We start from the raw sequence: 12,705 nt of genomic DNA, 5'->3' as shown, positions 1-12,705 counted from the left end.
AACAGTACAGCACAAAAGCACAATATTTCTGCTATCAGTCTGTCATCTAATCATTTACACTGCCTCACATATTGTAAAAGGTGTAACATAATGTAATGACCAACACTGCCAACACTTAATTTTTAGACCCACAAATGCCACAATAGAGAGAACAAATTACTCACTGTGGCTTTGTGAAGATCACATGAGCTTTTCATTCACATACCAACTTTCATTTTGCTTTTCTGTGTGTATATGATCTAATGAAACAATTTGATTTTGTTGTAGCTGAAAAAATCATAAACAATTATAAATCCACCAAAGAAATATACCTACTAATTCTTACATTTTTGTCTGTATTTAACAAATTTCCAGCTTTAACTCCTCCAAAACCTTCAAACCTCCTGAACATGCCTGGTGCCAGTGTTCCCTCACCGAGCCTCCCCACATCCGGATTGCCCAACAAGCCTCCCTCCTCATCGTCTCTTGCCGCATCCAGCCCAGCCCAGACCAACACGTCTGCTTCCCACTCAAGCCCCACCTCCACATCCAACTCCACATCCTCAACCACCCAGTCCAGCTCCCGGCCTGAACCCCCTAAAGAATGTGATCCTGAGAGGGTACGAGAGAAGGAGAAGCTCAAGGAAAAGACGGAGAAACCCCCAAACCCATCATCGACTGGAAGCACCCCTGCTCCTTCTACTTCTGCTGCCAGCGCCAAGAAGGAGAAACCAGACACAGCTGTACCTGCCACCTCTATGCCCACACCTGGCATGGAGTACGTGGTAGACCCTGCCCAACTTCAGGCCCTGCAGGCTGCTTTGGCATCAGACCCCACAGCTCTCCTCACAAACCAGTTCTTGCCCTACTTCATGCCTGGCTTTTCCCCATATTACACCCCACAGATCCCTGGGGCTCTCCAGGGGGGCTACCTGCAGCCAATGTATGGTATGGAAAGTCTCTTCCCTTACAACCCAGCATTGTCACAAGCACTGATGGGCCTGTCTCCAGGGTCCCTGCTGCAGCATTACCAGCAATATCAGCAGAGCTTGCAGGAGGCACTACAGCAGCAGCAGCGGCAGCTTCAACAGATCCAGCAGCCCAAGGCGAGCCAAACTCCAGTTCCCCCACAAACCTTGGGGGATCGTAAAGAGTCTGCCAAAGATTCAGTGAAAACGGAGGAGCAAAAGGGCAACCCCCATAGTGAACCCCCCACTTCCTCCTCCTCTTCCTCCTCCTCCTCCTCCTCCTCTCATAATAAAGTATCTTCTGAGCAGAATGAGATGGATGGCAAAGCTGTGGACCCCCATCTAGACCAGTACATCGTCCCCAAGGTGCAGTATAAACTGGCATGCCGCAAGTGTCAAGCAGTTTTCACCAAGGAAGAAGCGGCTATTACCCACCTTAAATCTAACTGTTTTTTCGGTCAGTCTGTGGCAAACCTGCAAGAGATGTTGCTGCGTGTCCCCGGTGGCGTAGGTGCAGGGGCTGGAAGTCTCTATGACTGCCTGGCTTGTGACACTACGTTGGATGGGGAAAAAGCACTCAGTCAACACCTGGAATCGGCATTGCACAAACACAGAACAATCAAACGATCAGCCAGAAATGCCAAAGAGCACGCTACTAGTTTATTACCTCACTCTTCAGCCTGCTTCCCCAATCCTAACACCGCATCTACCTCGCAGTCTGCCACTCATCCCATCAGCAGCCCCCCTCCCCCGCCAACAACATCAGCCACCATGCCATCCTCTGCTGTCTCCTCATCCCTGTGCTCCTCCTCTACTACCCCACTCAACACCACAGCTGCCGGCAAACCATGGCCCCAGGCCCCTTTCTCCAGAGCTTTAGCTGGGAAGCCCAATGCCAGTCCCTCCTCTTCTTCCTCCTCTTTTCCTCCAATGTCCTCACCTTCAACGGTTACCTCAAGTTCATTGAGCACCTCAGGAGTTCAGACCTCGATACCAACAGACGTCTTTACCGACGAGTCTGACTCTGACAGCAGTCAGAAGTCAGCAGACAGGCTGGGCAGGACGGCGGAGGAGCCGCAACAGCCTGGCTTTGTCAAAGACAGTAGTAGTTGTAGTAATCTTGCTAGTGTAGGAACAGACTCCATCAGATTGTAAAAGAGCTTTCAGTGATGGACAATATTTAAAAAACACCAAAAAAAGACAAAAAAAAAATCACAAATGGAAAAAACATAAAAAGCAGCAATGTTAAAAATACATTAAAAGTATACAAACCAATTTCAGAAAAAGATGTGTAAAGACTAACTGCAATTCCAAAGCTTGTAACCAAAAATTTAAATGTTAGTGGATTGTTTTCCCATATCAACATGCTGGTTTTCGTTTTTTTTTTTTCTTACTTTCTTTTTTTGTTTGTTTTTGTTTTACTCGACTGAAATACATGCATACTAATATATGAGAATAGAAAAGACCGCTGCAGTTACGTTTGGGGTAATGGTAGAGGAATGCTGTACTGTATGGCAATGGACTGCCTCAAAGTTGACAAATGGCCCAAGAACCCTTTTGAAGAAATATGCGTCAACAAGCTGTCCCTTTGTTTTGTAATAATTTCTACTTAATAGCACAGTCACAAAAAGCCAGTATGTACTGTATGGGAGAATAGTCTATCAGTTTTCTTGCTATTTAAGCATTCAGATACCAATGGCTTGCAAAAGAAAAAGAATAATGTAATGTCTATTTTATTCTCAGGTCAACAGCTCACAGATGTTTTTCTGTTACAGAAGTCCATGTTTTACACCTTTTGTTTCCAACAGGAGATGAGCTTTTTTTCTTTTAGAACTTGATTTAATAACAGATAGTTTTAAGTTGAATAAAATTTGAATAAGGCATTGATTCTGGGCATTCAAAAAGGGTAAATGATTTGCTGATTGTAACATTAGAAATCCTGTTAAAGGGGGGCGGGGGGAGGATCATAATCCCAGTATACCCAGACAAGGAGAGCATTGCAGACATAATAACGGGCGATAAAGAGTTTTGATTAAAAAAAAAAAAAACAACCTTCTGTATTTATGATAGATATGAACATTTTTGGTGTTAAGTAGATTGTTGCATTGGAAATGAATTTAAACAGTATGGTAGGTTGAAAAAAACTTTGTGTACATTTAGCTTTTGTATTGTCCAACTTTAAGACGCTTCATTTGATGTTGTCTTGGTCATTCCGATAGACTAGATTATGGACAGGTAATTTATCTCAACTTTATTTCTTATTCTTAACTTCTTGGGAAACATTCACCCAAATGCCCCTCCTGACAAGGCAGGATCCTCTTAGAATTATTTAAATTTTATGGTTTGGTTGGTATTGCGCCAACCAAAACAGAAAAGATCCTGGGTGAAATATTGAAAGTTTTATTTTATTTAATTTTTGTGTTACCTTTGTGCACTTATCACTGTCTGACTCCTATTTCTCACTCTACTTGTTCCTCTCTTCGCACTTATTTTTCTCTGCTCTCCTGTGTTTGTAGATATGTACACTACAAAGCAGGTCTTTTGTTCTTCATGTAGTGTGGCTACAGTCTTTATTTCATTTTGACATTTTTGTTGTCATAAATGAAAATGAAAAAAGAATACTAATAATAATTCTCACGCTTTAAGACAAAAAGAAAATCCAAAGACTAAACACTTTCACCATTGGTGCATAAATATGAGAAAAGAGGCTTCTTTATACTTGAGAATTTGTTGCTGTTTTTAGAGGAAAGAAAACAAAGTTTTAAAAGATAAAGGAGTACGCATCAGAGTTGCCGTTTCTGCTTCTTTGCAAGCAAACAGGTGGCTTTTTTACGTAAATACCAAAAACCAAAAAGGGCCCTTGTCCTTGCATTGTGGAGTAGCACCGTTACAGAGCCATTGCAGTTTGTAAGATAGAGGTTATTAATCTTTGTTTGACTCTTTTGTCACATTCAAATGTCCATTTTTTTAAGAAAATGTATAAGGTCTGGTCTTCAAGGACATACGTTTTGCTGCTAATGTAGAATTTTGAAAGAAAAAAAGAGTAACTAGATGCATGCTCATTTTGCTTTTGGCTAAGCTTTAACTAAAACAAACAATAAACCAATTTCTTGCCTCTGCAACACCTTTTTTTTTTCTTGTTGCAAAAACGGAACTTTGAAGACTGTGAATATATGTTCCAAAGGACATTTTGCCGATTTTCTTTTTGAACAGACCAATGTTTAAAGCCAATGATCTATAACGTTTGTAAAGAACAGTGCATTCCAAATATCACAATGGATTTTCTTAAGCAAGGACTGATCATATTTCATTTAGTTGCTTTTAATTGTCACAATCTATTTTTTTTCTCATTTTTAAAGTGACTGTAAACTGTTGTGTAAATTTTTTGCATCATTGGTTACTGAACAAAGTGACCTCCATATGTCATTTTGTGCTGGCATGGAACATTGCTGAAAATCCCTCCATCCAGTCAAGGTTGTTGCTCACTTGTTAAGCAAGTAATAGTGGTTACCAAAAAATGTATATAATACATCTGGTACTGATGCGTCTCATAGGTTTAGTAACATTTATGCCAGTCAACATACAACTAGTCTCAGAGGGAAATGATGGCTGTTTTGCTGAGGTGTCGTTGCCCTCTTCCTGGGAAATCCACCAATGACTTGTCCCACGTGTCTGCAGGGTGCCACTTCCACACATAGATTACAGGTTTTTGAGGGACATCTTCATTCCAAAGCGTTATTTCTGGAAAAAGTAGGAGGTTTTTTGAAGATGTCCCTTGATTTCAGATTGCTAGGATGCTTTCATGCCCAAAGAAGTCACCCACTTAATTTTATTGCAATGGAAATGGATGTGCATAGGTACCCCCACCCTCTCACTGATGATCCAATGAACAAAATCTTTTATTTTTTAAACCAAAACCAAGACATATTTAAATTTGTGAAGAACTACTTTTTGGCCACTCTTGTATAGCCAACATATTTGCCCCAATGATTACACGGCACAATCTCAAGAGTGTATTTAAAGTGCTTCATCTTACAGAGCGGTGTGATTTAGTGTTGATACTGCAGCATGCTGTTGAAAGTCAGGAGATTTGGTCTGCAAGCTTACTATTTCTCTAAAGTCCAGTTCCCTGAAATACTGTTATGTGCTTTCTTATTTTGGAAAATTCTTAAGTTGTACAGTTTTTCTCAAATATGTTTGCTTTATTTTAATTTCAGACAATGTCAGACATGTATTGTTATTTTCTTCTAAGTGTATTTTATTTCAGTTTCTGTATATTACTTTTTATCATAAATTAACACTAGCTTTAAGTTGAATTGCTAAAATTGAGAAACGAAAACAAAAAATATGACCTGGCCACTTTATGGTGTGATGATGTTCTTTATACTCATTGTCTCAATGATACTGTTTGCTCTCTTATTTCCAAAGTGTAATCTTTTTGGCTCTTTTGTGGAAGACAAAGTTGAGGTCTCTACATCAGATTCAGCCAGCATGAAGTGAGTGAGTGAGTGAATGAGTGATTGTTTCATAAGAGCCAGCATCAATTCAATTTTTTCTTGTTTGCCTTGTGTTTTTTATATGTTACACACCAAAACAAACTGAACCACAAAGCTGGATAATGAGTAACTGAAACTTAGAAAATCAAATTTTAGAAATAATGATCAGAAATGAGAATAATGAAACCGAAGCACTGAGCAGTTTTTACTTTGATTGAATATATGAATGTGGCCAAAGCTTTATGCAGTTGAAACAAAAAGAAGTGAAATTACAAGTTGTGTCCCAGATAAGTGTATATTTTATTGTGGCACAAAACGCTATCGTGGATAATTGGATCCACTGACTTACATTGGGATACTTGATTTTAATGGACATTTACAAAGAGAGCGATAAAGACAAGGTTTTGCTGTAGAGGTCATCTTTTGCCCACTGTGAAAACGAACGTGTACCTGTATACAGAAATAGATATATTTAAAACAAGACATCAACCTTTTTTTTGTTTGTTTTTGATGAAGAAGGAATGAAAAGAAAAAAGGACTCTGGGGAGCTTTGGAGATCTCGTTAGGAGGACATGAGAGGCTGTGGGCACACCAAAACTGGGCATGGGAGCCAAAGGCAGGCTCAAAACAGCTTTAAAACCACCTCCTTATTTGATTACTGACAACTCTGTAATGGGAATGGACTCTGGAACCAATGGACATGTGTGACACAGAGAGGAAAGTCCTTAGATGAAACTGAACTTAAGTGGCTCCAGCTGCCTCTTTCTCCTTTCTGTCTGTCTCTTTCTTTCTCCAGCTCTGCCTCTGCTTCTGCTCTTTGATGGACATTTTCCAAATTTCAGGACAGGATGGACAGAGATGCTTGCTTCATTTCTCCCAGTTCATGTTGCTACCCGTTTCATTTCCTTGTGCTTGTCTCTGGTTGACAAGTTAAGCTCTCCAGTCAAATGGCGGCTCACCCCTCTCTCTGTTCATTACATAATCTAAAAAGAGAAATTAATAACAGAGAGAGGGGACGGGTTCTCAAAGCTGTCATTTTTAAAGAGGCAGTTACACTAAAAAAGCGTATTAACCAAAATTAACAACCAAACTAACAACCAAACAACCATTTGCTCCAACTTCAAAGATGAACTGTTCCTTGGAGCTCTCTGTTCCTTTTGTGACTTCTGGTGCCACAATGTTTTTTTATGCTTTTAGTTTTTTCTTTTTGTTTCCTTGAATTACTCCTCCTTCGAGCCTCATAAGCATGGCTCTGTGGCTCCAGGCAGCCCATCCGAGGGTAGAAAAAAACAGCCTTGCAATGTACAAAAAAGAGCAAGTTAAACCAAAAATGTTGTTCTTGATGTCTTTTCTATACTGTAGTCTTGTTAGCTTTTTTGTTACTGTAATTATATGATGAAGATTTCCAAACTGTACCAAATTACATGGAAACTAACATACATACACAACCACATGGAACTTCAGACTTTTAAAGAAACTTTTGTCACAAAACCTTGTTGTCCTAGTTAAGTTGATTGTAGATGGTAATTGAATATACTCCTTTGAAAATATTTCATCAAGTATGTTTCTTGCTCATTGTGATACATTAAAAAAGTATGAGCATAAGTTGCACTGCTTTGGACTCCTCTTTGAGTGTTGTGGGATTTGATCGCTTACAGTCGACATTGGCAAAAAATTGAAGAAATGCATTTCTACTGTTAACTGAAAAGTTTTTCTGTGATTCTTAAAGCCTATTTTGTAGACATTGTATTGTAGATACATTCACACACATTGCAAAAACCTGTTTTTTAAAATGAGTTCAATTTTTATACTTAACAGTTAACCTAAGTACATTTTTTTCTCTTTACATAATTCCATAATGGCTTGTTCTACGTGTTTTTGCTTTCAGAATGCTTACACAGTCTAAACCTTTACAACTTTGTTTACTTTAAGATCACTGATTGCGCCAAGAGACGAGACCAAAAGAGAATACTGCTGGATATTTGTAAAACATTACCACATGAGACGTGTGAGTGTGCTGACAGTTGCTATGTCACATAAACAACCAAATTTAGCCTAGGTGGCTAACATTCGCTACATCATAGGTTGTTTACCTGTCTGACAGATTCAGTGGCAAGTATATTTTACAGAGTCTGAACCTTCCTCTGCCTTTCAAATGCACCAATGCTCACTCTGGAAAAATGATACAAAGTGCACAGTAAGCAGTGTGTAGTTCAGGGGGCCTGGGAGTTTGGACCATTCCCAATGAAAACAGAGTACGTCCAGCTCTGCCTATTAAGCAAGATTGAATTTTCAGCAGACATTCAGGTACAGTAAAAGAGGGGCCGGCATTGTTCAGCAACACTTGTGAGCCCCCGTTGATTTCTTACAGTCAATTTGTACCAAGAGTCAGGAAGACATTACTGCATGTAAATGTACCTTCAAATCTTCTGTGTTGTTAAAACTGCAATGACATAACACTGTTTTAATTAATATGCAGAGTGACCTTGTCAGATTGCTTCAGCCTCTGAAATTCAGCCCATGTGTTAGGCCTATTTTTAGGGCGGCCTTGCCTAATTTAAGCAACAGTTGTAAACGTCGTCTTAATTAGAGGTGGCTGTGTGTAACTAATGTAATCAGAAGCAGTGAGAGCGAAGCTTGGAGAAATGTAACCCAAAGTGAGATGCATTATACCGACTAAGATTTAACAAGAGAAGAAATGCTTCCGTTAAAAGTTGATGAAAACTGTGATCCTAAAATAGCGTCACTTATAGGTGTTTTACCTCATCTCAGAGGTGGGAAAGACTATAATGACTACTCGTTATAGTCCTGTTGGTGATGTTTTGCATTGGAATCAGCATTTTGGCAAGCTGAAGTGCATTGTTGTCACCTACGAGTTCTTAGAGCAAATACTGCATGGGAATACAGTTAAACCGATGTGGTCTATGTTCATTTAAGGCAGGCCTAATTTATACCTACATACCATTATTTAGCTTTTTTATATAAGCTTTTAAAAAAGTTTTGTTTGTAATTTAAAATGTAGCCTGTTTTGTCAGTCCAGACAGGTTTTAGTTCGATATACTGACCTGACATCTCATTTTTGTTACATGTTTCCTGAAGGAGTGACCTGCTACTATTCTAATGTGACTTTTGAAGTGGTGTATTGGCCATGTGATATGGCTGAATTGCTCCATATTCTTTAAACATTGAACACATTCTCATAAACTTTGTCAAAATGATGCCATTCTGTAAGGGTAATATGAAAACAGCTAAAGCCTGAGGAGCACCAAACCACTAAAGAGAGTTTAAGGAAGAGGCCATCCTGTGTCAAGCAACAGGCGAGATTCATTGGCCATGTTGAGCCAATTAACACGCAAGGGCACATCCCGAATGAATTAAAAACACCCTAATCCGATCAGTGTGAAAAGCAAGGCCATTTCCTTCACAGGCCTGGACCAGATGGCACCCACACTCAGATGCTGCATTGAAACAGCCCAGGCCCAGTCACATAGTGTGAAATTGGGTTAGTGCCTGAGTCTAACATAGGCCCTGGGCAATGTGAGCTCCCAAACCCATTCTCCCCTGGCCTCAAGGTACAGGGCCCACCTTGCCAATCTTTGGCCCCATATTTAATTACCATTCTCAATGCACCCCACTAACTCAGTCATTTCAGTCAGAGGTGGAGCTGACAGCTTCCTAGAGTCATCTGTCTCTTTAGACCAGTCAACCTTTTTCATATCCCAAACAGCCCCCTGACATACCACAGAATATTCTCTTTTGTAGCAGAGAAGACAAGCACAGCTCTGTTGGATAGAATATCACAGACTCTGTTTGTACACTCTGACCCGAGCTGGGTGGTGTTACCACGCTGAGGTCTGAGTCCTTGCTTTGTTGGAATAATGGCTTGTTGGGGTTTCCAAAGTTCTTCAGTGTCAGCTTTCAGCCATTGCAGGGAACAAATGGTACACACGTTGGATGATTCAAAACGACTACAAAAGCCATGGCTTTGCTGTGTCATCTTGGCCCTTGTCTTAAGTAAAAAACATGGCTGTCTTATGGTTGCTTGGCTTGAGGTTGGTGTTACACTTGACACCACACAGGCAGAAATGAGGAGCAGAAGCTGTTAGGGAAACCACGCCAGCACACATCCAAGCATCCAATTCCACACCACTATGGTCAGAACATCCGCCTCCATCTTAGCCAAGAGAGGGGGGTCACCTCCGCCAACTTGCCTGTCCCACAGTGTCCACCAACACCCAAAAATGTTATGCACTGAAACTACCTCAAATTGTCTTGCAGCATCGCACAATATGAGGAGGAATTTGATGAGAAGTCATCAAAAGTATGCTGACTTTAAGCCAACTGGTGTCACTAACACCAAACCTCTTGAATGCTTTAGGAAAATGTCCAATGTAGAATTGTGTGTAGACTGTCCTAAACTGCATTGAAGTAACAAATTGGAGTGTGTCACCACAAGATCCTGTGGACAGACTGGTTACGTTTGGGACTAAGCCAATGAAAGACCTAGCTAAGCTGGGCTGCTTTGCACATGAGCAGCTCGCACTGCAACGGCCAAGGGCTAACCCCTGACAGACAGTCTGGTGGAATAACATAGATGGCTGTGAAGAACAGGAATTTCACCGCCAAGCCTGAAAGCAACGTACTTCTTCTTTCCACATCTCATACATACTGCGCCTCCCCGCTCGTCACCCCCACATGTTCCTTTTTGCCTCGCTACATCGTCTTCTTCCCCCTATTGACGTCAAAGGCAAATAACGCTACAGCCTTGAGGACAGGTCAAGCTAATTCAATCTAATCTGTCAGATGAAATGATGGGTGAGTGGGGATCAAAGAGAAATTGAATGGGATGAAAAAATTAAAAGGGAGTTTCTTTTGAAATATAGCCTAAAGTTTCCTGATCCAAAAGGGGTTGACCCATCTTCACATCGCTTCATACTGCATGCCTAGAGAGAGGAAAAAAACTCCACAACGTACATATTGGAGTTAGCCCCCACCTGTGTTGCGTCAGTGAGTGGCCTATGAAACTCCTCTGCCTAAACTCCACCTCGCCGGCTTCCCAGCCGCATGGGATTTGTGCTGGAGAAGGTGCGGAGGGTGTCTTGGCAGGCTCCGGGCCTTGCCGAAGCATTTCCCTTCTCCCGAACACAGGATCAGGTGTCGCCATTTTCACAGCACCTTCTGGTTCTGTTTAACAGGAAATGAGGTCCATCAGAAGGACTCTGACCAAAACTGAGCCAGAATGGGCCCTGACAGGCAGGAATATTAGCCTGTGACGGCAGTCAGTAATTGAATGATCGGCTCCCCCCCTCACTCGTAATGAAGAGAATATGTGCTGGGAATGTGTTTGTCCTTCTCTATCCTTCGTCTGCCCCCCCCCCCCCCCCCTTTTTTTTTTTTTTTACCCCTTAATAAATCATTTGTGGGGGCAGAAATAAGGGATAATTTTACTTCACTTCAAAGTGCTTCTCGTGGTGTCATTTCTGTAACCTCAAAGTGATGATGCATTAAAAAGGCTTCGGGTGAGCTCTGCCTGAGAGTGTTTTCGCCTTTAAATGAAGCTGCGCAGATAGTGTCGTGAGAGAGTGAGCTGAAGTACATGAGAGATCAATTATCACACCTCATTTTGTTCTCATATGCAAAATGATAATGGGTGGACCATGTCAGACCTGAACCATCAGGTGGTGTATCCTTTCCTCCGCAAATGTGTTTCACAGATTGTCTGAAGGGGTCTGTTAAATCCCTTTAACGGTTAAAAAGCTGAAGGGAAAGAATTTGCCTCTCCTTGATCTGTCTTCAAATGTCCCTCTGCAGACAAGATTTAAGAGTGATAAACCAACAGAATAAACCTCACACTCAGCATGATATCTCCACACACTTGTAAACACTACTTTCATATTGGAAGGTTTGTAAAAATAAGAAATAAAAATTTCTCGTAATCTTTCCTGTGTGTTTGTCAGGAAACAGTAGAATAACTGTGTATCTATGTATGTTCCAGCGAGACAGAGTACACAAAGGAGGCTTGGGTTTAAGGCATGGGTGAGGGAAGGTGATGCTGTTGAGGAAGCGGGAGGCACAGCTTTGAGGTGCAGCGTCATATTTCACATAGCTTTGGGGAGAATGTCAACTCTGAGAAGAATTCTTAATACAATAATTGCTTTGAGACTTGTTCTTATTAATATTTCACTGACTTAGGTTTTGTATTTTTTTAAACCTTAACCAAAATCAGTTGTAGTGTATTGCTGCTGGAATGCCTGTCAGACTGGGCCCTGACCCTGGGCTGGCTGCTATAATGATGGGAAGATGAAAGAGCCAGGCCCATTCCCAGGCTGCCCTGTTAGGGGGTGCAAGCCTGTGAAATGGAGAGATAATGGAGACCAGGTGTGCTGTGGATGCCTGAGACACTCCTCAGTCAGTCTGAGAGCTCCTCTCAGTGAGAGGGAGGGCACACTACCACTGCTGAAAACGCACTGGGCCACAGTCCAATTCCTCACTCCATATCACGCACACACATATCTGCTGTATGATATATATATTAAAATATATATAGTAATTATTTCAGCATATATGCTTGAATTGGTAGCATTGGACACCTACCAAATGGTGCACCTGCATTTAAACTGGTGCTCTGCTGCCTTTTTCCCCTCATAAATGCTACATTGTGACTTGTATTCCTAAAATGAGAATGTGAGCAGAAAATCAATATTTTGTTTGAGTAATGTGTGTTTCTGCGTCTCCGTGGTATTCATGACATGATAATTTGACCATTCAGAACAACCTTTTTTTTTTTTTTTTTTTTTTGGAGCATTTACCCCCTTCTATCTGCCTTTAATTTAAAGTAGAGAAGTTTTTAAAGAAAGGTCAGGCAGACTGGCCGCAAAAGTGTTTCTAATTGGAACAGACAGGCTCGCAAAGCACTACTGTAATTACAATCTAATTAGCAGGCAGCTAGCAGAATCCAACATTCCATTTAACATCAACAATTTAACCCTTAACAAGAACACTCTAAGAACACATTTCAAAGATTCGAGCGGATCCTGTGGGAGAAACAGCAGTGCCCCACTTCTGTCTTCTGCAGGAGGTCAGTAAATGTCAATTGGAAAGAGAGCTGAAAATGTTGAAGAGGGACTCAAGTGAAGATAAGTCCTCATTAAGGCCTTCTCCATAAGAGCTTGTTGAATGATAAATATTAAACATTGATTACATACAAATAGGAATGACTCTCTTATCATCACCGACTATTGTCTTTCTGAGATTATCGCATA

At 41.0% G+C, this 12,705-nt stretch overlaps 1 protein-coding gene across 2 annotated transcripts in view; it reads left to right on the top strand.

Annotated features, from left to right (window-relative positions):
• The window catches only part of zfhx3 (zinc finger homeobox 3), a 94,152-nt gene extending 87,104 nt beyond the window's left edge, over positions 1–7,048 (top strand). For both annotated transcript variants that reach the window (XM_041943289.1, XM_041943279.1), the window contains exon 10: positions 355–7,048. In XM_041943289.1, the coding sequence (XP_041799223.1) occupies positions 355–2,102 (1,748 nt within the window). In that variant the 3' untranslated portion in view covers positions 2,103–7,048. The remainder of the gene's footprint in view (positions 1–354) is intronic.
• The last annotated feature ends 5,657 nt before the right edge of the window (positions 7,049–12,705 follow it).

The sequence above is a fragment of the Chelmon rostratus genome, chromosome 1 (assembly GCF_017976325.1).
Source record: "Chelmon rostratus isolate fCheRos1 chromosome 1, fCheRos1.pri, whole genome shotgun sequence".
In the NCBI taxonomy this organism is placed as follows: domain Eukaryota; kingdom Metazoa; phylum Chordata; class Actinopteri; order Chaetodontiformes; family Chaetodontidae; genus Chelmon; species Chelmon rostratus.
The sequence above is the reverse complement of the archived record's forward strand: the minus strand, read 5'-3'. Positions and strand labels throughout refer to the sequence as shown.